Genomic DNA, 26,334 nt, shown 5'->3' with positions numbered 1-26,334 from the left:
TGCTTCCGGTGCATAACAAGCCTTCTAATCAACAAAAGCGTGGCGATAATAAGGGTTTGAAGGAGGATAGAACCAGCTTTCGCTGCTTACCCGTTGCATAATTCAAAATTGTTAAATTATGACAAGAATGAAAGCGCATCTATGAAAAGAAAGCCTCGCTTTCAAATCACGTCCGTGAAATTCATTATCCTTGGTCACCGAAACAATATACTAATGCCGAGGACAGGTGGCGTTCGTTGACTTGAAACAGTAAATACCGCTATCCACGATAATTACAGGTTAATATGCTACAACCTTCATATGGAGGGAAAACTGTTATAAACCTGTCTGGTACATGAAAGAAGGCGGGATTACAAAAAAACTAAGCATGCATTTCAATAACAAAGATGGCCGTTCATGACTTTTGAGTAATAAACGGCCATCCTTAATACTAATTTTTCCTGCTAAACAAATACCGACTGTAAAATGCAATACCGGTAGACAACCTACACAACCTTATTTTGAATGTCCTTACGTCATGAAATTCATTTGGTAACTCCTACATGCAATGCAAATGAAATTAATAAAGCCACCAGATATGTTGTATATAGGAAAAGAAAGCTTTTTAATTACAAAATCATTTAAGAAAATGTTATCCGATTCACGCTACGCCGTTTCTGAAATGTACAGAACAAAAACGTTCAATGCAAACCGGTACCTTTCATCGAACAGGTCTTTTTTTGTCGAGCCTCTCCGAGAACGTCACCTGATAAAATCCACATTTTTATATGTCCGTCGGCAATATCAATATCAATTTTACTTGCAGTTCCAAGCAGTTCAAGCCCGTTGAAACGACAACGTTAGAGGCGATGCAATCAACGCTGCAATCATTCGATGAGCAATAGGGAGGCACAAAATAATTCGAGGTTTCACTTCTCTGAAAAACGTCGATTCGTTTGTCAACCGACACTGTCAGTTAAGCCTTAATATATCCCTTAAAATTTGCGCAAAACAGGCATTTATATGCATAAATATATAGCATATGGTTTCCATGATTAGAGGAAATAGAAAGTACGATCCCAATGACCTGTGATATGTGGTTTTGAATTACGACAGGAGCCACTGCTCCACGCAGTCTATAGGATCTCGTAGGACGGTCAAAATCCCACTGGGTGAAAAATCATTTAGCTCCAAAACAAGTAAATTGCATCACATCACACTTTTCATAAATCAACAAAAATAACACCTTAACAGACTATTTAAATTGTAAACATACTGATAAAACTGTAAATAGCACTAGTACCTTGGATTGCAACCATAGGTCTCAGTTAAAAATTCTTAAATATCCAGAGGCGAATTTGCGTTGGATTCGTCAGGGAACAGCGAACTCTTTACTTCCCAAAGTCAAAAGGGTTGGAGGAAAATAAGGACTGCCTCCGGTCGACGAACTGGTTTCCATCCAGTTTCAACCGACAAACCAGACTACATGGTACAGCAGTTTGAACTTTAAAAGTCCGCAACAAGCTGCTTATGGACACAACGGCCCAACTCAAAATGACAATAGACTGCGTTTGTCCAGTCATCATTATTCTCATACATCAACAAAAAGTTTTTCTCATACATCAGCATAAAGCTTCATGTTGATTCTGCAGGGGATTATTCTACAGTAAGGATTGAATATACTCTAAAGGTTTCATTTCTTAATAAGACACTACAAGGAAAAAAAGAACATCATCAGGAACGATTTACAAAACTTACTTTTAGCTCGTAAAACAAAACTACTCCCATATATTATGACAATAAAATTCATTATATTTAAATATTGAGTACACTGCTTCCCTTGATAACCTTATAAGCTCTGCTTTCTCATTTACTGCCAATAGGCCATCCACTATTCAAACAACAGAGAGAGAAAGAGAGAGAGAGAGAGAGAGATCACACGCGCGCGCGCAAGTAAGCACTCGCACGTAAAATGTGTATTTTAGTAAATTTGCCCTTGAGAGCCGGTTCAGATAACAGAACCATAATGTAATACATTGAACCTGTTATGACACTTGCATTTCCTTGAATAAATACTGCACATTCTTCATATGTTCCCCTCAACGTTCATACCCCTAAGATTTGGTGTACATACGGTCACTTCTCTCTAAATGTCATTGCCTTCACGACGAGAGCTCATTGATGCATGGTCTCTGATATTATTCTCCGTGGAAAAATATGACTCACCGATTGTGAAAGGCATTCACCTTTTATATGCTGCCAATATTAAAAAATTAAGTTCGTCTTATATTCTCTATGATGAGTGTTCCGAATCACTCGCTACAATTCATATTATTTGCTCTAGAAGGGAGGAATTTAATGTTCACTGAACATCAACACGTCATTAGCTAAAATTGAAGATCTTGAATCTGGGATGTCCTTTTTCTCTCAATTCGATTTCATTAAAAATTAAACACATGAACATGATCAATCCATCTTTGTAATCAGCGCTATCTTTCTTGCTTTTAAGACTTTTAATAACTTCTGCAATATATTTTCACCTAAATCATCTGGATCTGCTATCACTGCTGTAACTTCCTAATGCGCAACAAACACCTTCCATGGCGCTTAGAGCAGTCCTGTTTGGCTGACATTTGAGTTCTCAAGTATCCGCGGGATGACTGCTGTTCTGGGTCACCAAATCCTGATTTTACAAAATCTTTCTATTGTCTTACTCATCCTCCTCTTCGACCAACAGACGAGAAAGGAACAGGGACTCCAGTTACCTCTTTCTTCTCTTTCTACTGCTATTCTACCTCTTGAAATTTGTATTTCAAAACGAGTTTTGTTTACTACACGTAATATTATACCGATCATATTAAAGCGAAAATTTCGTTCCTGTATCCATAAAATTAGTCAGAATAATTTCAAATCAAACCTTCCTTAATTTATAACTTCATGATTCTGCAGCTCTGTTTCCCCTTAAAATTTCCACTCGTCACACCCACGCGGGTCTTTAGGTTTGTTCTCTCTTGAAGACCGTCAGAGCATCTGACATGACCCAGCTCATTATTCAGCAGGTGTTCTTTTAGGATTTTGATGAAGAACCAGTTTCATTGGTTTATGTCTCAATTTCTAACACGTGCCCGTTTTATCTCATACTGTTGACTCTATCGTTAACGGTACTATTCCTCAAATGCCTATAGCGTAAGTAAAGGGATAGGACAGCGGTCCAAGGCCCCTCAAGATATATGACAGTACACTTCTGTCCTTTTCTTAAATTCTAATTCCACCGGTGTGGTTACCATCATGAGAGTAATCATGAAGTCCTCCATGCTATGGAATATCAGTGCTCGAGAACGGGTGAACAAAGTGCATTGAAATTTGCGGGATATTTTCAAAATAAAGGCCGAATCTCGCTCTCCTGTGATGTCCTGCATGAGGCCGAAAGCTTAATTGATCCTTCTAAACTACACCTTGACAAATCCACTCCAGATTTCGGTTCAAAACCAGCAGCTATTTCATTTCACATTCTAGAAGAGTGAATAACTACAACATCAATTACACCATCTGCAAACTGGAAATATTTCTTTCAGGGTCAATAATCGGGTAAAAACTATAAATAAGAGACTTGGAACCTCTTCAATACCTGGTATGAAATCAATGGGCTGATAGTTAAATACGTATTTTGATTTCAACAAGTTGTCCCACTGTTACCATTATGATTGTGGACCTATCACTTCTATCAACGGTTAGGATGTGAAAATTCTTCTACCTTGCTTTACAGATCAACTAATTCAAGATACTGATTTTAAATCTAAAATAGAGGCCACTTAATTTTAATGATTAGTTCTGTTACTGATCTCAAGCCATAAGGACTTCCATTGACTTCAACCGTCTCTGAATGATGCCTTGCTTCCTTGCTAGGGGAGTGTCATCTTGGATCCCATCTTGACAGGATTAACCTGCAAGCAATTCATTTAACCATTAAAGTCCTTCCTGTTGACCCCCCATCATCGCCAAGCAACGTTATTTCCTAACAACTGTTTCTCTCGAGTGCTCTGTTGCCTTCCGTCCGAGAGGAGACTTATAACTTCTTCCCCAGTTAAATTACATTTTTTCTTCTGACATTCTTTCCTCCCTGGGCCAAGAAATTCGCTGACTCGTTGCTCGTCAATGTTGCCTTCTCTCACAAAAGTGAAACTGCCAAAAAAAAAAAAAAAAAAAAGACGTAGGAGAGAGGAAAAGTTGAAGTCACATCAGGCAAGATCTATTGTACTCTGCTGAAGATCTGAAGAATCATTCTACCAGATCAGGCTGAATAACCTCGTCGATGGCCTCCCGTTTCTTCATTAAATGGTCGTAAATATTTTACTGTCATAGTCATGACCACACGCGTTCGTTATTTCTCTCTCCCCACCTTAGCGGCGGAACACAATAGTCAACTGATTACCTGGCACAAATTTCACGGGGCTTCCCGTCGCTTGTAAGCCGAAAGTACATCAGCAATTGAGAGAGGGAAAATCATGTTGTACTGTTTATTTTGCGCTTACTAAGATAAATGGATCTTTCTCCTTTACAATAACCCAACCGGAAGCATGGGAGAACGAGACCGTAAATTAACAGTGCACTAATCATTCACGGCACGAAGTAAACTTAGATCGGTGAAAAGTTTGAGAAGAGTAGTTCTCGCAAACTCATAATTTCCATGACAAATTGTCAGAATCAAATAATGGAATCTTTGACTATATATGATATTTGATCACGCGCATGACACGCTAAAAAGCCTCTTTATGTGGCCTCCAACCCCTTTAGATTTTTCTAAAATGATAAATGGAATGCACCTGCCCAATAAGAGGCTTCTTGTCTCCTGTTTCAACCTGATACCCTGACCGAGCTATGAAATCGCAAGTGCAGGTAAAACTGAGGTATTCATATTTTCCATGGCAGTGATTCTCACTCAAAAGGTTTTATATTATTTATGAATATGGCGGTAACGGGCATACTTGAGAAAGTGGATAACCATCTCAGCAATTAAGGAGACATCGAGGACCTCGCGTAAAACAAGACCTGAATTCGAGATCCAAGTTTGATTCCGGAGAAAAACCCAAGGGAGAAGACTCAGGGGAACTGACACCTCCCCGAAGGATAGCAAGGTTTGTACAAGGCGGACTCTTGCCCTTGTAAGGACCTGAACATCTTTTTCCCTCAGGAATACTGGTTGACACAGAGTGAGAGAAGGCCAGGGTCCTCGTATGATGTTTCGTCGTTATTTTCAGGCTAGTGGAATTTAATCAGTCGTATTCTTGAACGCAAAAAGCCGTATTCTGCATAAGGAGCCCGCCATGTTGAAGGTCTCGAAAATATGACCCTACCGATACGAAACTTTTGCAGCAAAGTCGTATTTCATTCACGGTCACAGCTTTCCACGTGTTAGTCAGGGCCAGATAACGTTAACGGAATAAATTCGCGAGAGATTGTTTCTTAGATAATCTGGAGTGTCTGGGAAAGTAGTCAATTAGATTTGATTGCTTTCAGAACCATGACTGGTCATCTGAATTTTTAGTTGAAATATTCCGCATTCGTGCATTCAATAAATTCAAAAATTTATTATCAGTTTTGTCTTTGAGAGTGAATTTTCGTACGTCTGGTCTGACAATCGTCATTTGAAAGGTAGCACCGGCTTTTTCGAAGAATTATTTCCAAAAATTTATTGTTAAATGTATATACGACATCTTGTACAGTGGAAGTATGTTTCATGAACATGAGCAATATATGTCTATATGTTATTATAATTTATTTTTATGACTAGCACACAAACCATGGAACGCATGATTATCACAAATCAGCATTAACAAAAACTAAGTGCGTTCACAGAACCTTCTCCGGCCTCAAATTTCTGTAACAAATGTCAAGATCAGGAATCTAATAAAAGTAAAAATAAAGTCAAAGCCGATTTACGAGAAGAGGAAGAAGCAAAACTTAAATCATTGATGTGTGTAGGTGAGGTTAAAGCATTTCCGGCCACAGGTAATGACATTTAAGAAGAAAAGCACTCATCTGTAACATCTAAAGCACTCTGCAGTGACTTACCGAAACACACACACACACACACACACAAACACACACACACAAAAGTAAAATAAAGTTACTAGAGATCACAGATATGAGAAGAAGAAAGGTAACATCTAGATAACGATACTGTTTCTAATTTCTCCCCTCAAGACGCAACGAAAAGCAGCCCGCCAAAAGATGACCAGATTCATCCAGTGTGGCAATGGGCGCCCGGTTCCTGCTTTTTGAGGCTCCCAGACGAAATCTCGGGGCGATACACAAATCAGAAAATCCGGATATCCTGGAACGCAGAGCCATTATGTGACCGAAGCCGATGTCTTCGTTTTTAAGGAAGGATGTAAGCAGGAAACAAACAGAAACAGGGCGTAGCCTATACGAGCCTTGAGGTGAACTTTCGTGTTTTGAAACCTCCGTTAAGGTGCCCAGAATTTATGAAGGCACTGCAGGATACAGACAGGGAAGTCATCATAGCCAATGCATATTAGTTCCTACATGTTTACTGGGCATCACACTCCCATAATTGGAGCACAAGTCTGCCATGAGACCTACACCATTACCAAAAGGTTGAACAAATGTGCTATACGATTTCTGACGAATTTTCATAGTGACAAATATTGAAGGCTGCTAGTGCCAAAGACTCGCATAAATATTTTTATAAATATAATCTACCCTCTCGGTAATTGTGGAGACTGGGATATCTACCAAGGGTATTTTATCAGAGAAAACTGCAAGGAAAGAACTTCGAAGGGGTACTAAATGATGAGAGCATGAGCAGAGAATGGGCCATTTCGACAAGCGTCCACGAAGGCACTTATACCATTCAACTGCTTAATACGTCCAACATTCTGCCGAATCCAAACATTGAGTAAATGTTTGACGAAATAGGTATGGGGTTTTAGGTCAGATTTAAGTAATGGCCTCATTTCAATGGCTCTTCTTCAGGTTCGATATTGAGATGACTTCAAAATTAGTTATCGTGATGAAAAAAAGTAAAAAATCACCCACTCGACTGCATTTGGACTCCTCTGGAAGAGAATCATTGCCTACGGGAATCTTGTGTAAACAGAGATGCCACTTCACATAATAACACACATGCAGGTCCGCCACAAGGAGGAGAAAATAAAAAAACTAGGTACTGAGACCTTTCGTGTAATTGTTACACATTTTCCAAGTACCTTCTGTGTGTCTTGAAAATGTGTAACAATTCTACGAAAGTACTCGGTGCTCAGTTTTTCATTTTCTCCTCCTTGGGACGAACCTGCGAATTAGATATCATGCCAAAGTTTTGTGATTCTTCTGCACATAATTATTTCAAGATGCGGTGTGCATTGGGGGACCCAGCGTGCTGCTGATGAACCTTCTATGTACGGAAAGTGTATGAAGATGCTAAAGTTGAGGAAATGATCTGTACATTTACTTATTCCACTATTCAGCATATACTTATGATGTGTCAGTGACTGTTAGTTATTTATTTTTTCTGTAGCCACTCCCTACAGTGGGAAGCTACCTAATGTTGAACACACACACAAACAACACACACACACACACACACACACACACATATATATATATATATATATATATATATATATATATAATATTATATATATTCCACTGTTCAATATTAGGCTTCACTGTGGAAAAAAAATAAATAACTGTCACTGACACACCATACATTAAATGCTGAATAGTAGATTAAGCAAATAATGTATATATACATATATAAATACACACACACACATATATATATATATATATATATATATATATATATATATATATATATATATATATATATATATATAACCATAGAGAGAGAGAGAGAGAGAGAGAGAGAGAGAGAGAGAGAGAGAGAGAGAGAGAGAGACTCTTCGACTTAAGACGAATTAAAAAAAGATACAGATGATATAAGGAGGTATGCCAAGAGCTCTGACGTCAATGAAGTCAGGAGAGGTAAATGTTCTCTCAAAAGAATCCAGCACCGGTGCAGCGAAAACTGATCCCCGCTATTCCATATACCTGAGTCCCCCCTCCCCTTCCAACGTCACCGAAGACAAGTATTCTCAAGGAGTACCATAATTCCTCCCAGGCAACTCAACAAGAGGCCAAGTTAGTTTAGGGGGTTCAAAGAGACATCTGCATTTTAAAACAAAGGCAGCATTGACACCAAACGACTTAAAAAGACGATCTTTATTTAGTAAATAAATAAATTAGATGAAAGCTATGTCCAAGGTTGGTTGTGTCAAAACAGTAGCTATTAGGACGAACACTCTCGACTTCAGCGGACCAGAACAGAGCGTTCCTTAGGAAACACCTTCTGCCAATATTACCATGACACGAGTTAAATCAGAAAGGTCAAATGCAACCAATATTATGCCTGGTAAGTCTATCTCTTCTTCCTAACTAACGGAAGACTGAAGTCAATCTGGAGCCTTGTTATCGCAAGGAATTTATGGGACATGCATTTTTATAAAATTATAATGATTTAGCCCCATAACAGAATGGAGCAAAACTGTATTTTTATTATCTAAAATGATTTGGAGGCCTTTACTAAAACAACTTTGTTTCCTTTGTTCAAATAAACAATCAGTTGTGTTCTACCAGAAAAAGAGATACATACTACATTGTCATCTCTTGGTACTAGATCCCCTAGTAAAAACTACACGGTAATTTTCGACAGAATGACCCCGCATTTAGAGGGGCCTCGACCCACTTCATGCAACTTCAGGCAAGAAACCATTCCTCAGACAAGAACAGAATTAAATGACCTGCCTTCGTACAACCTACTACCACATTTTACTGGCCATGATAACGTTTGTGTAGCCTCCGATAAGGTTTGATTGCGTACCGGAGGGTCTAAACGCATGTGCGTGGATGCGTCTTTTATATAAATTTAGGGACCAACAAAGGACTGTATTACCATGAACTACGCGCGAAGTGCAACTTCTACTTCACTTCAGCTGCATGTAGATGGAGAGAGAGAGGGAGAGAAATTTTCTTGGCAAACTTGATGGTCCAGTAACCTATCAATTTATCTATAGTAACCCGAACACAACACACACACACACACACACACACACACACGTACACTCACAGAGAGAGAGAGAGAGAGAGAGAGAGAGAGAGAGAGAGAGAGAGAGAGAGAGAGAGAGTAATAATAAATAAACAGTATGAAAATGGATCTATCTTAACAAGTAAACTTTGTAAAATCAGAATCTTTGAAGGTAATCACCCCTATTAAGCGAAGGAGTGCGAGCTATAGAAGAAGAAGAAGAAGAAGAAGAAGAAGAAGAAGAAGAAGAAGAAGAAGAAGAAGAAGGCAGGTTTCCGCGGCCTGGAGGCCAGCAAGCCCTTCATCTCCAACAATGACTGTAGTGATGATGGTGAGAATCGAAAGGAAGGAGAAGGGTACAGGGCTGAATGGGAAACGATAAGGGCGTTTGTGGGAGAAAGGCGAACACACACATGGAGGGAGGAAAAATAAAAACAGCGGCGAGAGAAAATCATGGAGAAAGGAGGATCAGAATTGGAAAAAGTGAAAGGTTGACTATAAGAAGAATTAAACGGATAAACTAAGGGTCAAACAGCAAGACAAGATATACAAAAATGCAGTAACAATAATCGTGGCCACTAAAATACGTTAATCGTTTTGAAATTAACGAAATATTTCCTAATGCTCAATATCGAGGATAGGGACAACATATCAACAAACTACTGTGGCCATCTGGAATGCTGTTGGTTAAATTTATTACACGACAACTTACTTTGACACTGGGCATTGCCATTGCACCTGGAAACTTGTCTGTACTGCCACCAAGCCGTCATCTCTTCGGAGGCGGAGAAGCACAGCTATGAAAAAAATGATTTCCGTAGAACCGTCGAGCACGGCAAAAGGCAACGCTTCCAAATGCACCACACAACGGCAGCAGTTTTGTCAACAATAATAACAACAAAACGTTTTTAGGTAGGAACTTTCAATCCTCAGTAATGCCAAAAAATGATCACAGTCACTTCATTATAAGTTAACCGGACGTTATCCTTAGGGCAGGACTCGACATACGAGTGGATAGGTGACAAATTGTTCCGATGACACTGAGTTGTCCATCAGAGGAACGCTGGTGAGACCTGTTTTCCCGAGTTTGCACCTCATTTTAGGCATCTGACAATAGTCTTGATGAGTCATGGCAGGTCAGTGCAGTCATTCACAACTGGTTAAAGCGAAACGTTCTTCTTCAAATGTTCACCGGAACCACAAAACTAGTCTCATAAAAACTCGCTTGTGACTGCACGTAAAAACAATCCACCTCTTATTAAATTGTTATGTTAGTCAATCACTTTCGCGGAGTTTTCCCGACTTCAGGGTCAGCTTCTGACCTTCGGCGATGAACACGCGTTCATTAAAAAACTGCGGTATCTTTCAACGTCAACCGGGATGCAGAAGTCATCGCGGATTGCGCGCCAACGGACGTCGTAGGCTTCCCTCGCGCACTGACGGACCCAGTGCCACAACACCGACCTGACTCCAAACAACGTGGAATCGACGACAACTCACTTTCATACACGAGTGCAATACAGACGTTCACACACGAACGAACGAGCGAACGAACAGATTCAGGTTCTCTCGACGCCCTCGGGATGTGCCGCCACAACTGCCTGCTCCTCCTTCTCCTTCTCCTCCTCCTCCTCCTCCTCCTCCTGACACAATTACCTGGGTATTTGAGGGCATGCCCAAGGGGGCAGAGAAAGGTCAGTCTCAAATGCCACATTACCATAATCTCTCATTAGCGAAAGGGAAACTTTGAGGTGCCACTACATTAATATGGCAAAGACCATCAGATGGTTTTATCTCGAAGAAATTCGAACAAGGTCAGCTACCAGAGAAAAATGCAAAATAATGCATATCCAATTCAATATCACAATCAAGATGACTTGAGGAGGAGAAAGGGAATATATATATATATATATATATATATATATATATATATATATATATATATATATATATATATATATATATATATATATATATATATATATATATATATACACAGTATATATGTATTTATATATATATATATATATATATATATATATATATATATATATATATATATATATATATATATATATATCACCTATTCTTCAATAGTAAGTTTACTTAAATGAGATAACCAATATGGCCCAAAGTGTCTCCACCAAGAGTTGTTTACATTAATCAGCCCAAGGGGTCACCTGTCGTCATAGCCTGACGCCCAAATGAGGACCGACACTATAATTTCCCGCATTCCTCAATGCTGCCAATGGACCTAAAGAAGAGACACACCTACGAAAACCAACATTCGCAAATGCAAAAGATTGAAAAGTCGCCATATTCCTATTTACATTATATTTTACTCGCGAGATTTCCAAGTTCCCGGTGGCCGTGAGGCCAGGGCTTGAGTCGGGGGGTCTTGTTGGATGGGCGGGTGGGGGGAGTGTTCAGTACCTTCCAAGGGAAATTAGTCGCCTCGGCCAAACCTTCCAAAGGGACGGACAAACCGTCCGTTCACTTGGTTCTGGAAGCCTGCCAGCTGCATACCTCCTCCAATCCTTCATTCAGGTGATGTGTGTCAAGGATTAAAGGACCTGCCGGACTTAGGAAACTGCAAACGAACAAAATGTTTCCGCCATACATTGTTCGTGAGATGTTTCATCACTTCGTGCATAAGCAAGATGAAAAAAATAAAAAACCAAACCATGCGTGTTCAACCAGCCTCAAAATAAAAGGCCTGACTCCGTCTCGCCGATCAAATCGCAAAAATACAGAGTTAGAGTAAGATGATGCTTGGGTGCCCACATCGCAGCGCAGTTTCTGCCGAAGAAAACCAGTCCAGAGAGAGAGACTATATCTTACGTCAAGGGGAAACTGTCACAAAAAAAAAAAAAAAAACTAAATATCAGTTCGGTGAACTTATCACCTAACGGAGGATTAGAAAGTTGGAATTAGGAAAATAGCAATAAACTGCGCAACTGCCATACGATAACAACGCATTAAGAAAAAGTTCCCGGACAAGTCGGTATTCTGGTATTCTGTGTTGCAGTTCATCTAAAATTATACACAGCAATTAGTAGGAAAATGTGGTAAGTGTTCACCAATATACATGTAAGTCTTACCTCCACTAAATATTACCTAACAAATGACAACCAGAATTACATCGGAAGACAATTAAGCACACGCACAGAGAGAGAGAGAGAGAGAGAGAGAGAGAGAGAGAGAGAGAGAGAGGTGGGGCGGGGGCCTCAAAATACCTTTTGATTTCATCTATTATTTTTGTAGCCTCAGCAGAACACACACACATTCTCTCTCTCTCTCTCTCTCTCTCTCTCTCTCCTCTCTCAGGAAAAAAAAAAACGAATCCCAAATATCTGAAGTGTTACGTGAAGCAAAGTAATAAAAGAAATACGAAAGCTAGACAGTGGAAAATCGCAGCGCAAGAAACTGGTGACGACGTTCAGCGAAGACAAAACAGAAATAACATCTTTCTGATAAGTTTATCTCTGAAGGTACAGGCAAACAAAACTTCGCTTTTGCGTGTTCTTTGTTAACGAATATCTTAAAATTACTTGGTTGCTTTGGTGATATTCATTCCGTTTGATGTGCACATGAACTTTTATAATATACACGAGACACTTTCTTGCAGGCAACATGCGTTCTAACTGAAAAGTATGAAGCTTCACTCTGCAAGAAATAGACTAAATGACTTAATGAACAATTTCATCATCATGGTCATATTCTCCTTCCATCTCTACGCTAAAAGGACGATTTTCCTTTCATGGTTTCTTTTCACGTCAACTGACGCGCACGTAGGTGGCATTATGTCGAGCATACTAATATCAGTCACCAATTTCATCTTGGTTGCATAAAAACACATTCAGTATAATTCTGCTCAATTTTTACTGTTTAACTGAACATCTTTACTTTATCAACCATCAAAATATACGAGTTATCTCGGTGATCTCCCACCTTTTTGCTTACTGATAAAGCAATTGTAATTTCTTACAACTTGGAAATACTGGATTCCACTCCCCAGCAATTAACGTAATGTGTTCATCTCAGGAAAAAAAGTGAAAGTGGACATGAGCGCTAAATATAACCCAACCCTGGTTATTTTTTCTTTCTTTCTAGAGGTGGGTGCGTTCGTGCGTGCGTGGCCATAAATCCGAGAGGTTCACTTCATTTTGACGAGATGAGTGAGATGACCTCTAATCCCCTCTCAGTGCTGCTGCAACAGACCCAAGAATCAGCCCCGTCTTGAGCGAGAGGCTCGAAGTGTGTCGCAGAAGAAACTTTACCGGAGGCCGCAAAGCAACCATTCATTGATTTTGAAATGTTCAAGAAATTACAGCTCTTGCTTATTGGATAAGTCAACTTTGTCAGGTCGTTCAGAAAAAAAAGTAATTGATGGTTTTGGAATTGGTCTTCACTTTGTGTAATAAGCCACTTTCTGCAAGTCATACTTATGCCTCTCGATCAAGTCAACGCCCCGTAAATACCAGCCTATAAGGCTATGGATCATAAACTGACCTACAGTAGTCGCATGACATTTAGAAGCCAGCTAAAGTCTCATAAATCAAGTGGAGTTGACCTGCTCACTCTCATTTGGTCGATATAGGCAACTATCTTGTAAGGTAAGAGCGTTCACATCCAAGAAAACGTCATTTGGTGAAACCTGGGCATTCCTCAAAGGCACAATGTTTCATGATCACGGTTTCACCCGAGTCAGAGTTACTTGAATCTGCTCCCTCAGAGGTTGGCCCGGTACCCATGGGTTTCCAAGAGCCCCAACTTTTATAGATTCTATAGATTCACTTCAAATAGAGCACAAAACACTTGGCTGCTCAAAATTTCAATAATAATTTCTTCCTACAAATCTCACATTCCTTCTACCTTCACACAACAATGTTGGAGACTTTCGGAAAGAGACCCTGAGGAGCTCTCAGTATTAAAAGGTTAAAGGTCGTATGTCTTGGTGGGATCAAATTATGATCAAGAAAGCCTGGTGTGCCACCTGTATTTCTCTGAGCAGCACCTTCATATTTCTGTGCGATTCATCCATCATCAAGTGTTGTTCTCAAGCCTATGTGGTTCTTCTTGTAACGTTCTTTCCCAGTAAGTTAAATAAAAGGCTTTCTGTAAAATAAACGATCCTAATCTGACTCTCACTTTGAGCTTTCGTCAACTGTTTGGCATGAATTGGTCGCCTAATGATTTTTCTACCCCCTTAACTTTAGTTGTTGTAATCGAGCACCTCTTGAATGTATTTCACCTCAACTCTCGTCCCTGTAATACACACAGATTTGGTGTCAGTCGCACAGAAGTACATCCAGCTACTTTTGTCAGTGCCTCAAGTACCCCTTATTTTTAGAATGTGAAATTTCTTAGACCTATCTGCACCTCCAGAGAAATCTAACCCGCATCTGTTCAAGAGGCTGATTAGTCACCATCCAAGAAAAGTCATAATCTTTAACCGCAAAGATCTGCTAATCATCATTTACCTAATGATGCGCTTAGGTCAACGGAGGTAAAATTAGATTTAAAAAGAAAGTCCCTACAGTGTTCCAGTTCCCCAAGGAATCGCCGTGGTCCTGAGACGATCATCCTGGTCACAGGACAACAAGTGCCATGCTCATACCCACCAATTATAAATTAGTTCCACTGGTATTACTGTAGCCACGTGCCTGAAGTGCAAAAGGAATCCTCACGACCTCACAATATAAGTCGAGTCATGGCGCTCAGTAACATCATCAGAAAGCTCGGAAAGACTTGAACTGACGGATGCATCACGAAAACAGAAAGCTTATCTCGCTTTATAACGAAATTTGGGCCAAGCTAAGATTACCGTGGTAAACACTGCCTGAAAATAATCATCATCGCCAAGAAGACCTCATTTTCAAATCGGCGGTTGGAGGAGCTGCGTCCTTTAAAGCTTCTCCTACTGAACTTACAGGTAGGTAAGGAGTCCTCATGCGAAGGAGTCAAAAGTTTGGAAAGCGTCCAAGATAAACTGTTGATCTGATCGCAAATCTTGCGTAATTGAAAATAAATACTCAAGGAAATATAGAATGTTTATAGGCATATATTGAAATAATATAAGTTATAAAAAATAACACAGGTTGACAAAACTGACGCACTAGCTGATAAATGACCCAAATATGTACAGCACATCACACATTCGTGCAGCAAAATGTCACGTGAAATTATTCTTGCTATTACAACACTGCTACTGTAACTGGCAAATCATTCTTGCTACTACAACACTGCTAATGTAGCTTTGACAATCATTCTTGCCACTACACCACTGCTAATATAACTAACAAAGTTTCATAAAAGGCACTTCTTATAAGTGAACATGCATACACTGTATGTATGCATGCTGAAACAATAAATTATTAGTAAACACCAACTTTTTTCCATTCTATATCTAATACTTCTAAACATGTAAAAATAAAATTAAAACCTAAGGTAACTCTCACCTGTGTGTGTGTGTACCAACGGGCATGTATTCGAGGTATTTTGTATGTAAATAGAACCATCACCATGTTCCTTAATATTGCCTATTCCCTAAAGCTTAGATATAACCAAGAGCAGCCGGTGATAACTATTTATATCTGTTGGTTTCATGTGAGTGTGTGCGAGGGGCGCCATTAATCTACACCAGCCTGTCGACTTGGATGTAGTAAAATCGGTTCGAAAGGTCCTTTTGAACTAACATACAAGTGCGCACCTTGAAACTTATACATAACGCGGACAGCTGTCCAGGTCGAGCACGTTCAAAGACTCTTGTAAAAAAGGAATGCTGACCCACGCCACGACCTGAGATTAAATGAAATCAGGCAGGCAGCTCCGTGGAAGGTACTATGAATGTTGTAAATATCTCGGTTAATGTTTGGACTATGACAGCAGAATTCTTGTGGATTCTGTTGGAAGCGAAGAAGTTCAACTGGGAAGAAATTCTTGACTGGCGAGATTAATAAAGAAGGCGAGATAAAACTCTTGAAGGAGACAAAATCAAGGATCGATTGCAGTTATCCTTACTGGAACAGATAGTAAGATGCGAAATAGTAAAACGTGTCATTAACTATTCAAAGTTCTAAGGGCAAGGAGTCGAAGGAAATCAGGAAAGTTCTGGAAAGAAAGGTGGAGCACAGGCTGTCCAAACGACGGACACTAAAATAAGGGTGCTTTGGGGATTTATAAAAAGAAAAAAAGTTGAGAAGAATTTTTAATAGTTGTGTTCATCACTGATGCAGCAGTAAGAGAACGAATAACTCAAAGAGAACTTTTTTTTATATCCCAATGATGACATCCACCTAAGGTGGATTCTGCTTTTGTAATATATACTTATTTTGCCCATTTTTTAAGTCTGTGTCGAAGGTAAAACTGCAAGTTACAGAGAAAAATTGTCGAGCTACAAATGCATGACTAAAACACTCATAAATCTACATTCTTAAAATAAATACTTATATACTGTAAGTAAGTTCAGAAGCTGAAAATCTAACAAAGCAATTTAATACAAAGTAGCATTTGATAACAGAGCTCAAGAAACAAGTCATTTCTTAGAATGAGAGCGCCTAAACCCGTTTTGACTTGCAAAACCAATGAATTTCATAATGGCTAACCATATAATCGGAACTTTGATATAATCTAAAGCAGGATATGATAAATATACTAAAACTGACACATTAGTTTTTATTTCAGGCGTCATTTGATATCCTGAAAACTGTCAGAGTAGTTTCTATTTCAGGTGTTATTTGCGTAATTTTCTTTGTGAAAGGCAGGACTGTGGAAACCTAGCAAAGCTGACAGATGTTTCCGAAAACAAAAAAACTAAGCTGCAGGCACACTTAGAACAAGACATAACTGGTGTGGTTCAACTTGAATAACTTTCTGCCTTCAAACCTGAATGTTCTCAAGCTGTTCTGCAATCGTCATCCTTCTGGCAACAGAAGATAATCTGTTGCGTCCTTCTAGTTTCTGATGATCTTGAGATTGTATTCAGATCCTGAAAGTGAAAAAATGGGCTCATGCTCTTTTATAAGGCGAAATTAGATCAAGGTTTCCAGACATTCTGCTAAACTTATGGAATCTTACGTTGCAAATTAAACACCGTTACTATTACGGAATCGTTAGCATTTCTCTATGAGAACTTTATGGGTAAAATAGAACGTTGCCCAATTTACCTGCATGAGAACTCATTACATACATACAAGTGTTTCTGGGCCACTTGTGCACGTTATTGAAAAGTTGAAGGTTATTACTTCACATACATGGATTAAGAAAAACTGATATGACAGCATTTAACAAATTAATCAGAAGGTACACACATGTGTAATCTATATATACATATATACTGTACACACACACATATATGTACGTGTGTCTTTTCATTAATTTGACCAAAATTTACAATTGCTGCCATATCAGTTATATGTATATGTATGTATATATATGTATATATATATATATATATATATATATATATATATATATATATATATATATATATATATATATATATATATATATATATATATGAGAATGAACACACGCACTCAGCACTTCCCCCCCTCTCCCCCTCTCTCTCTCTCTCTCTCTCACACAAACCCAAACACACACACACACACACACACATTTTGAAGCTGGAATTGGTCTGTTTGAGCCAAATCTATCTTCTGGGAGGCGGTCATTGTCATCGACAAACAAACGGGGTGATGTCGGACCACTTTTCTCCTCTTCAGGGTCACAACAGATTAGGGTCACTGCTGAGGCCATCACGATTCCGTTTACTAACAAACGCAAATTTCAAAAGCACCAAATTATATAAAATACGGTCGCCATTTCTGAAGAAGATCCAAACTCACTTGCTGAATAAATAGGAATTCAAGTCCATTCTTTGAAGATAAGTCTAAGTGCCCCCCGCCCCCAACAAAAAAAAAATTACCTAAAAAAAATACTCGTAGTAGCATGTCTTGTCATGGAAAAACAAAGAGCTTTCGGGAATCTGTTCGACTCCCCTTTTCAAAATAGGGAATCGAACAGATTCCCGAAACCTCTCTGTTTAGATTTATTTTAAATATATCTGTACCCACACATAAGTGTGGATTTGTTTCTCCAAAACTTTCACTTTCACTATCACACAAGAATGAAACGACGGATATGAAGATAAGGTTACTTAAATCCTATTTACAGAAATTGTTTTAAAAATATTAGTACCTCTACCTGATTAACACCGCAATGCAAATATAACTATAATCAGTATCCCGGGAAATAATAAATTCAACTTGGAGGGATTATCAAGAATCCAATACAGTATTTAGGATAAACAATTTTCCCCTTATTTAAAGCTAGGGACGCCATTTGAACCGTAAACATTAACGAAACTTGAGAAGCAAATCAGATTTTTCTTCGTCTGTCTTAATGATTAAAAGTCTGGGTTCAGCGGGCTTGGGTTTGTTGGACCTCAGGGAAGGTTGTCAGCTGCTCAGAGAGAGAGAGAGAGAGAGAGAGAGAGAGAGAGAGAGAGAGAGAGAGAGAGAGATCACTCGACGCGAAACGAGGTCGCCCAGTAAAGCCTCCGTAAAAAAAAGAAAAAGGCTGACGTTCGGTTTATCATTCACATTCGAGTCTTTCCTTCACTCATTTCTCTGCTGACGTCGGCCAGTGAAAAGCTGCCTTGAGCATAATGCTGCGACAGCCGAGATCAGAATACCAATACCAATTCGTGAGGAGAACTGTACAGGAAAAGTGGACCCTCAGAGGCACTGCGTCTGCATCGAGGTGAGTTGATCCTGAGTGGCACTGAGTATCGGGGCGAGTTATTTACTACTTTGCGCCGCTAATTAATCTTCTCCCTCACACGGAGAGAAGGTTGGCTGCCACATGCATGCTTCAGTATCAACATTCTCGTTAAAGGTAACATCGTCGTTGCTTCTTATCATCTTCATTCGATTACTTTTCCAGTTTTCTAAAATTTCAGCGACTGAAACTGAGATAATCCAGCTCAGTGCTAACATTAACTTCTGTTAACTCAGTGGTTAACGACTTTGCCTCACCAGCAAGAAACCTGAGTTCGATCCCAAGAGACATCTTGCCTCTGGTCTTATTGTGCTTCATTCGCCCCAAGCAGCCAAGTAGGTACCTGGTATTAAGTCGACTCTGGTGGGTAAAACCAGGGTGTATAAAGTAACTTATCCCAAACACTACCTGAGAATCGTTAGTCTATGACAAAACGCACACACATATACAGGTATATATGGTATATATATGGTTACGAAGAAATGGAAACAATGGAATACAAGATTTTCCAGCTTAACCCTAAGGCATTTAAAAGCAATCTACATACATTGAGCATCAACAGAGATTAAGGGAACATCAAACCATTTTAATGCATACAAACGTCAAAACATTTGAGGTGGGCCTTCCGGTGAGGACCAACTGTTTAGAATGAACTCAGGTACTGGATAAACGCATGAGAGATAAAGGGCATTCACAAAAATTCCAAGAATCTTTAATTAATCTGTTAAATCTCCAGACATCTGCAAAATGGGATCAAGATTGTGTAGTTTCGGGCTTAAATTGAAGTTGATTTTCATGTTATTTGGAAACTATTTTTCATCTTTTTATACAAATATGGAACCAATCAATTCTAAGGGACCAATCAGTTCTATCAGATTCTAACTTAGGTGCAAAGAGTGCATTATTCTTTTTGCTACTTCTAATTCAGTATGATTTATTCTAGCATTTGACTCCTTACTTGTCTGGTCCAAACAAAATTTCAGAGTAAATCATCAGTAATATTCAGTTAGAACTGGCCAAAAGAATAATGCTACTGTACTTTTCACACCTAAGAGAAAAATCACATTAAACTGATTGGTCCCAGAGCAACATAATAAAATTTGAAATAATGTTTTCAGAAATCTCTTAGAGTCTTCAATACAGATAGCAAAGAAAAATAACATTAATTTAATCTCAGCCCTACACACTCGACCCAGTTCTGCACAAAAAGTCTGAAGGATATTTAAAAGAGAAACTAAAGACTCTCATTAATTCTTGTTTTCATGTCCTCTGCCTCTCCTTGATTTATCCAGCTATCTGAGTTAGACCCACCCAAAATGTAATGACCTTTGTAGGTATTAAAGATGGTTAAATAAACCTTTGATCTTAGCTGTTTGCAAAACCGCGACTTCTCTGTAACCTTTGATCCAGTTTATATATATATATATATATATATATATATATATATATATATATATATATATATATATATATATATATATATATAGTTTACTTAAAAATGCTTCTGAGTAAAGGTGAGAGATTTAGCACTCCATTGTTTCTATTTCATCGTGGCTATATACTGTTTACATTTAATATCACGTTGCTATTCCCGTAACAGAATATATATATATATATATATATATATATATATATATATATATATATATATATATATATATATATATATATATATATATATATATATATATATATATATATATATATATATATATATATATTTGTAATAGTCACAATGCCCTCTTTACTTCTCGAATTCTTCGCGCTTTTTGGATACGCTTGTCACTACAAAGCCCTAAGATCCAAGTGCAAGAAATTTGAAGTGTTTATGATGTCTGGTAACGGGAAACGAACCCGCGTCACCATAATCACGACGAGGTGAGGTTCCCACGACCTGACCACGAGAAGGATATATATACTATATATATATATATATATATATATATATATATATATATATATATATATATATATATATATATATATATATATATATATATATATATATATATATATATATATATATATATATATATATATATATAATGTATGTATATACTATGTATGCATGTATGCATGTTTAGCAATGACTTGTGTTTACAACTACTGCCAGTTGACAACATTTTTGTCCCACTAACATTTTACTCATGATCGAAATACTAAGATGCAATATGAATTTCTATAAGTAGAACAGAAATTCAACTCTGATCAAGCGATAAAACAGGATTTCATCAGCAACTTTCAAATTGGATCTGATGAGTACACATCTGACGAGAGAGAGAGAGAGAGAGAGAGAGAGAGAGAGAGAGAGAGAGAGTTTAGTGTACCTTAGTTTAATCAGACCACTGGAATGATTAACAGCTCTCCTAGGGCTGGCCCGAAGGATTAGATTTATTTTACGTGGCTAAGAACCAGTTGGTTACCTAGCAACAGGACCTACAGCTTATTGTGGAATCCGAACCACATTATAGCGAGAAATTAATTTCTATCACCAGAAATAAATTCCTCTTATTCCTCATTGGCCGGTCGGAGATTCGAACGCGCGGCCAGCAGAGTGCTAGCTGAGAACGGAAACCATCCGCCCAATGAGGAACTGAAAGAGAGAGAGAGAGAGAGAGAGAGAGAGAGAGAGAGAGAGAGAGAACGTTAATTTCAGAATCCATTAGTATGGACCACCCCAGAAGTTCGTATAAGCGACAGGGAATACATTAAAGTGTGCACTAACATTATACAAAATTGCTAAATATGATCTTATCAGCTTGCCCGTGGAGTTACATATATTTCAAGTAGAGTAAGCTTAAATTCTACATTGGAAATCTATTATTGCTAATTAAAAGTTATGAAATAGTAATGCTTGTTTTTATAAAGTGCTTTACAATGCCTGGGCAAGAATAAGGTGAAATACTCATATATTGGCCTAGCCACAACCATGACATTGCTGAACTAGAAAAAATTGCATTTGAATAACTTGATTTACAGTGTCGTATACCATTTACTACAGCCAAAGGAAACAAGAGAGAAATATCACAGTGACTTTTTGACTGCTACAGGCTTTTCACTGTCATCATTCAGGATTCCTGTCATTCCGAATCACTTACCTTCCTCTTGAAGAGATAACGCTGTGGGTAGGCCCCCCCGGCTGGTCAGCGCTGGGGCGAAGTGGGGAAAACTGCGAGTTCCTGGTTGAGACATTTGACACTGGATGTACTTCACAAAGTTACCAAGTCTTATCTCCACTTATCTTGTGCTCTCGAAACAAAATCCTTTTTCGGAAAACCAACGGGCTTCCGGTTTATCAGAACAGATAAAGGGTGGATTTGGTAAAAGGAGGCGGAGCTTAGTAAGCTCGCAGGTGTGGTCATTCTGACCATGCCCACCTCTCGGACGCTTCCATATTTGTCTAATTAGTAGATACAGAAAATCCTTGCCTTAGATAATATTTCCGCTTCTGATGCTCGACGGCTAAGAAACGATTAGTTTCGGGCCTAATGCAATTAACTTCTCTTCGGCGTCCTCCTCCGATATCTTCTGCTTCAACTCGAAACGATCACTTTCTTCGGCGCATAACTTTCCTTCTGCACAAGCTTTCCCTGAATCACTAAGTCCACCAACACGCTTTGTTATTTATGTAAAGATTCCGTGACAGTATAAAACCTTCTTGAGCGAGCGATTCCACTGAACAGTTATGGATATGAACCACAAACAACCACAAAGGAATTTCTAGGCCTAGTCATTAGTAGCCACCATTTCTTACAGGCAACGCTACCAAAAACAAGTGCCTCTGCTGCCACTGCATCTGTAAACAGCTGCTGAACGGCTGTTGCGTTTATAGCAACAAATCGGATAAAGGATAAATGTAAAACATTAGTAACATGATTGAAATTTTGATGAACTAGAGTTTATTTATGAAACAGCCGAAGGTGCGGCAACCTTTTGCCCCTGTTGGGCAAGTCCCGAAAGAGGGTGGATAAAATAATGGATTGGAAACGGACATGCTTCTTTGGAAATAGTACACTTATGATTTCCCAAATTAATATTCGCGACCAACTCCTCATTAGGCCTTTAGAACAACCTTGGGCACAGATCGCCAAGCAAGAAATGAGAGTTGGTAGTGAGACTGCAATTAAGTAGTCGCCTCATCATAAAATTAATGTCATCCTAAAGAGAAAGCGGTACGTCTTATCTAAGGTTGCTCAAAATCCATTTTGATGCCTAATGAAAGCGATACTGGCCTTGACTGAAGCTGTCAATACAACGCAAAACATACAGACACTCCCATGCAGTAAATCTATATTAGCGACAACGTTCAGACAAGTGTTCGGTACTAGAGGCCACACTACGACATTTGGGTCAGTTGAAAACGAAAAAAAAATCAAATATGGTTTTTAAAATCTTGAGGAAACTTGTCAATCAGTCCAGCCCCATGAATCCTTTGTGCAACGTTAAACTTGATTTTCTAGATCAATGCATAAGTATTTTAGTTATTGACCTTTAAGCTGTAGCCTGCCTCCTCATAACCCCCTAACCCCGACCCTGACCTGGCTTTTGGCACACGTGTTTTTTTTTTTTAAATGTCACAATCCAATGATTTATGATTACATTTACGAGGTTTTTGGGCCACCATCTGATAGATTGAAGACTGAAGGAATCTATTTCATGACTTTGCTTCCCACAATACAGGGCCCTCAAGTAATGCAAGTACATGCTCCTTATGCTAATAAAGTATACAAGCATTCTCATATACATCTTTAGAACAAATATGCCTCCACCTTCAATTTTTTGTTCAACATTAATTTTTGATAACTTATTTTCCACCATTTTCATGATTTTGGTCTGTACTGTCGACACTTTAACAGAGTACCTTTTAAAGAATAAAGGCGTGACTGGAACATGTTTGGAGAGCTGTACAGATTTCATATTACGCGACTTTATGTTCTACAGTTTGATCCTAAACCCACGTAATTTTACCGTTAAAACCCAAAGATTGCTGAAACAAAACTCAAAGTCGTTTAAATGCAAGGCCCAAATGTTGGCGGTCTCTGCACCTCAAAAGAAGGCACTTTAAGGCGTCGTGGTTTGCATTTTAAGATAAGCTTGATTTTGTGACATTGTTATGGCATAAAAAAATGAATGACTTTCAGAATATCTAAACAGATTTTACAGCTTTTCCGTGAGTGATGCAATAGCTATGTATCTTACAAATCGAATTTTAAATTAGCTTACAGCAGATCCCAAATACCTGGCCTTCTGCCAGAAAAGAACCCAATATGTTGCATAAGAGGCATCTATGCTACTTTAAAGAGCCATTCATGAATTCTGACCTCGCGCAAATTTATTTATCAACGAACATAATCAGCAGAAAAGCTTCTCGTTTTCCTCTAGACGCCCAAAGTTGGTTTTGGCGATTCCAGACATCCCCTAGGGCTCTTGGCAATATTACCAAACCAAAAAGCAAAAATCTTTTAAGTTTAATTACATGTTTCACAAAACTAGTACAAGTATCTTGAAAGCTAATCATTTAACATATGATGCTGACATGCATTATTGCTTTATCTTTTACTAGTAAATATTGCTTATTTATCGTTAGTCTCTCTCTCTCTCTCTCTCTCTCTCGTTACACTTAATGCAGAGTGTGCGTTGTACGAATATGCAATAAATAGCACCCAGCCTTGCCTTGCGTTTAGTATTTTTTGTGGATTCACAAAACTAAACACCACTGATGTATCTTTTATGTGAAAAACTTTACTCTCTAGTCAAATATTTAACTGAGTATGTTCCCTTGATTCAAGGAACTTATCTCTTTGAGAGCCTGAATTATAAACAAACAAATACATAAATAAATAAACAATATATAAATAAAACCATTAATTAAATCGAATACACGAATAAACCATTAGCGTAGAAACAGCATACAGTAATCGTTGCCGGCAGTTAGTCCTTGGAGGGAAACTCAGCCTCGCAAGATAAAAAAAAAAAAAAAAGGTCCTCCAAGGAAGAGGAAGAGCAATAATTGATCCAGAACGCATCGCACCGAACAGCCTGTGGCACAGAGATGTAGCCGAGGTGACAAAGGACAGGAAGTGCGCTTGGCAGGAAATAGTAAATCCTTCAGAATCCCGGAGACCGTTATCACCACCGTCATAATCACGGAGGGCCACAGTGCTTTCTGGGCGGAGCATCGCGAGATCTGAGATCTGAAATCTGACTGATGGTCGGGAGATAACGTTCGCTACGTAAACATGGCAGCCAGAGGTGGAGGACGCTCTTCATCCTGGCTTTGTTCAGCAGGAAAGGGTTCACGATTATTCCCTTGTGAGTAAATGTTCCTTGAAATTCTTCGTAATCAGACAGCAATCTTATTTAATAAACACGTAGTTCATGTAAATGCAAGTCCTTGCTCCCCTCAGTCAAAATACCTCTGTGACTCAACCTCTGAGAAAACCCACCCCCTTTTTTTTTACTTGTCCACAGGCAAACTTGTCAGTATTATAAGCTGGATATAATATATTACGAGTTCATACGGCTGCTGAACAAGAGCTGGTGCTGGCACAATGAACGACACCAAAAACAGATTAAAATATATTACAGATAAATTAATCTGATCGTCGTTAAGCTTTGATGGTGTTAAATGAGTGAAAGATTCTTAACAACTAGACAGTGAACATCAACAGTAATATATATAGCTAGAATTTCAAAGTATGGTAGAGTGAGAACAATCAGAGTCAAAAGAAAGAAACCAGCAATCGATCTCACGGAAGTGAAACTGATACCAGTGTAAGATGACAATTACAGATTACACACACACACACACACACACACATACATACATACATACATACATACATACATACATACATACATACATACATACATACATACACACACACACACACACATATATATATATATATATATATATATATATATATATATTTGTTAAGTGGGAGCTGACAGTGATACATAATACACATACGCGCACACACACGTGTATATATGTATACATACATACATACACATGTTTTTCGTGCGTTGCGTCTCTTCTTTTGGTAACTGTTATTCAGTTAAATAGATCCTTAATACACACACACACACACACACACACACACACACACACATATATATATATATATATATATATATATATATATATATATATATATATATATATATATATATATATTATAATAATAACAAAAACCAAACGAAGAGACGCAACGCAAGAAAAAACGTACCCGATTAGTATTTGAGAAAGAATGCCCTTTCACCTGCCCCACAGTCACGCGACCTTATGAATGTAAATGTATCGTGCAAGGTCTTTTATCTTACAACAAAAGATTAATTTACATAATTCTCATATCATATGTTAATTGTAACTTTCAAGTACAATGCTTCGCTGGCAGTCTAGAATAATAATAATAATAATAATAATAATAATAATAATAATAATAATAATAATAATAATAATA

At 38.4% G+C, this 26,334-nt stretch overlaps 1 protein-coding gene across 15 annotated transcripts in view; it reads right to left on the bottom strand.

The window, feature by feature from the left end:
• LOC136838576 (uncharacterized) overlaps positions 1-26,334 on the bottom strand; it is a 211,861-nt gene that overhangs the window by 80,403 nt on the left and 105,124 nt on the right. For 2 of the 15 annotated variants that reach the window (XM_067103744.1, XM_067103748.1), the window contains one exon: positions 16,973-17,075. The exons of 9 other annotated variants lie outside the window; for them this stretch is intronic. Coding sequence is in view for 1 of the 6 variants with exons in the window: in XM_067103764.1 (XP_066959865.1) it covers positions 21,967-22,060 (94 nt within the window). In the remaining 5 variants the exon portion in view is untranslated. Of the gene's footprint in view, positions 1-1,282; positions 1,421-9,797; positions 9,940-16,972; positions 17,076-21,966; positions 22,686-26,334 lie in introns of those variants that run through there. 4 more of the 15 variants (XM_067103764.1, XM_067103749.1, XM_067103750.1 and 1 more) reach the window with 3 other exon arrangements.

This window comes from Macrobrachium rosenbergii, chromosome 5 (assembly GCF_040412425.1).
Source record: "Macrobrachium rosenbergii isolate ZJJX-2024 chromosome 5, ASM4041242v1, whole genome shotgun sequence".
In the NCBI taxonomy this organism is placed as follows: domain Eukaryota; kingdom Metazoa; phylum Arthropoda; class Malacostraca; order Decapoda; family Palaemonidae; genus Macrobrachium; species Macrobrachium rosenbergii.
Note: the sequence above shows the minus strand (reverse complement) of the source record. Positions and strands in the feature narration are given on the sequence as shown.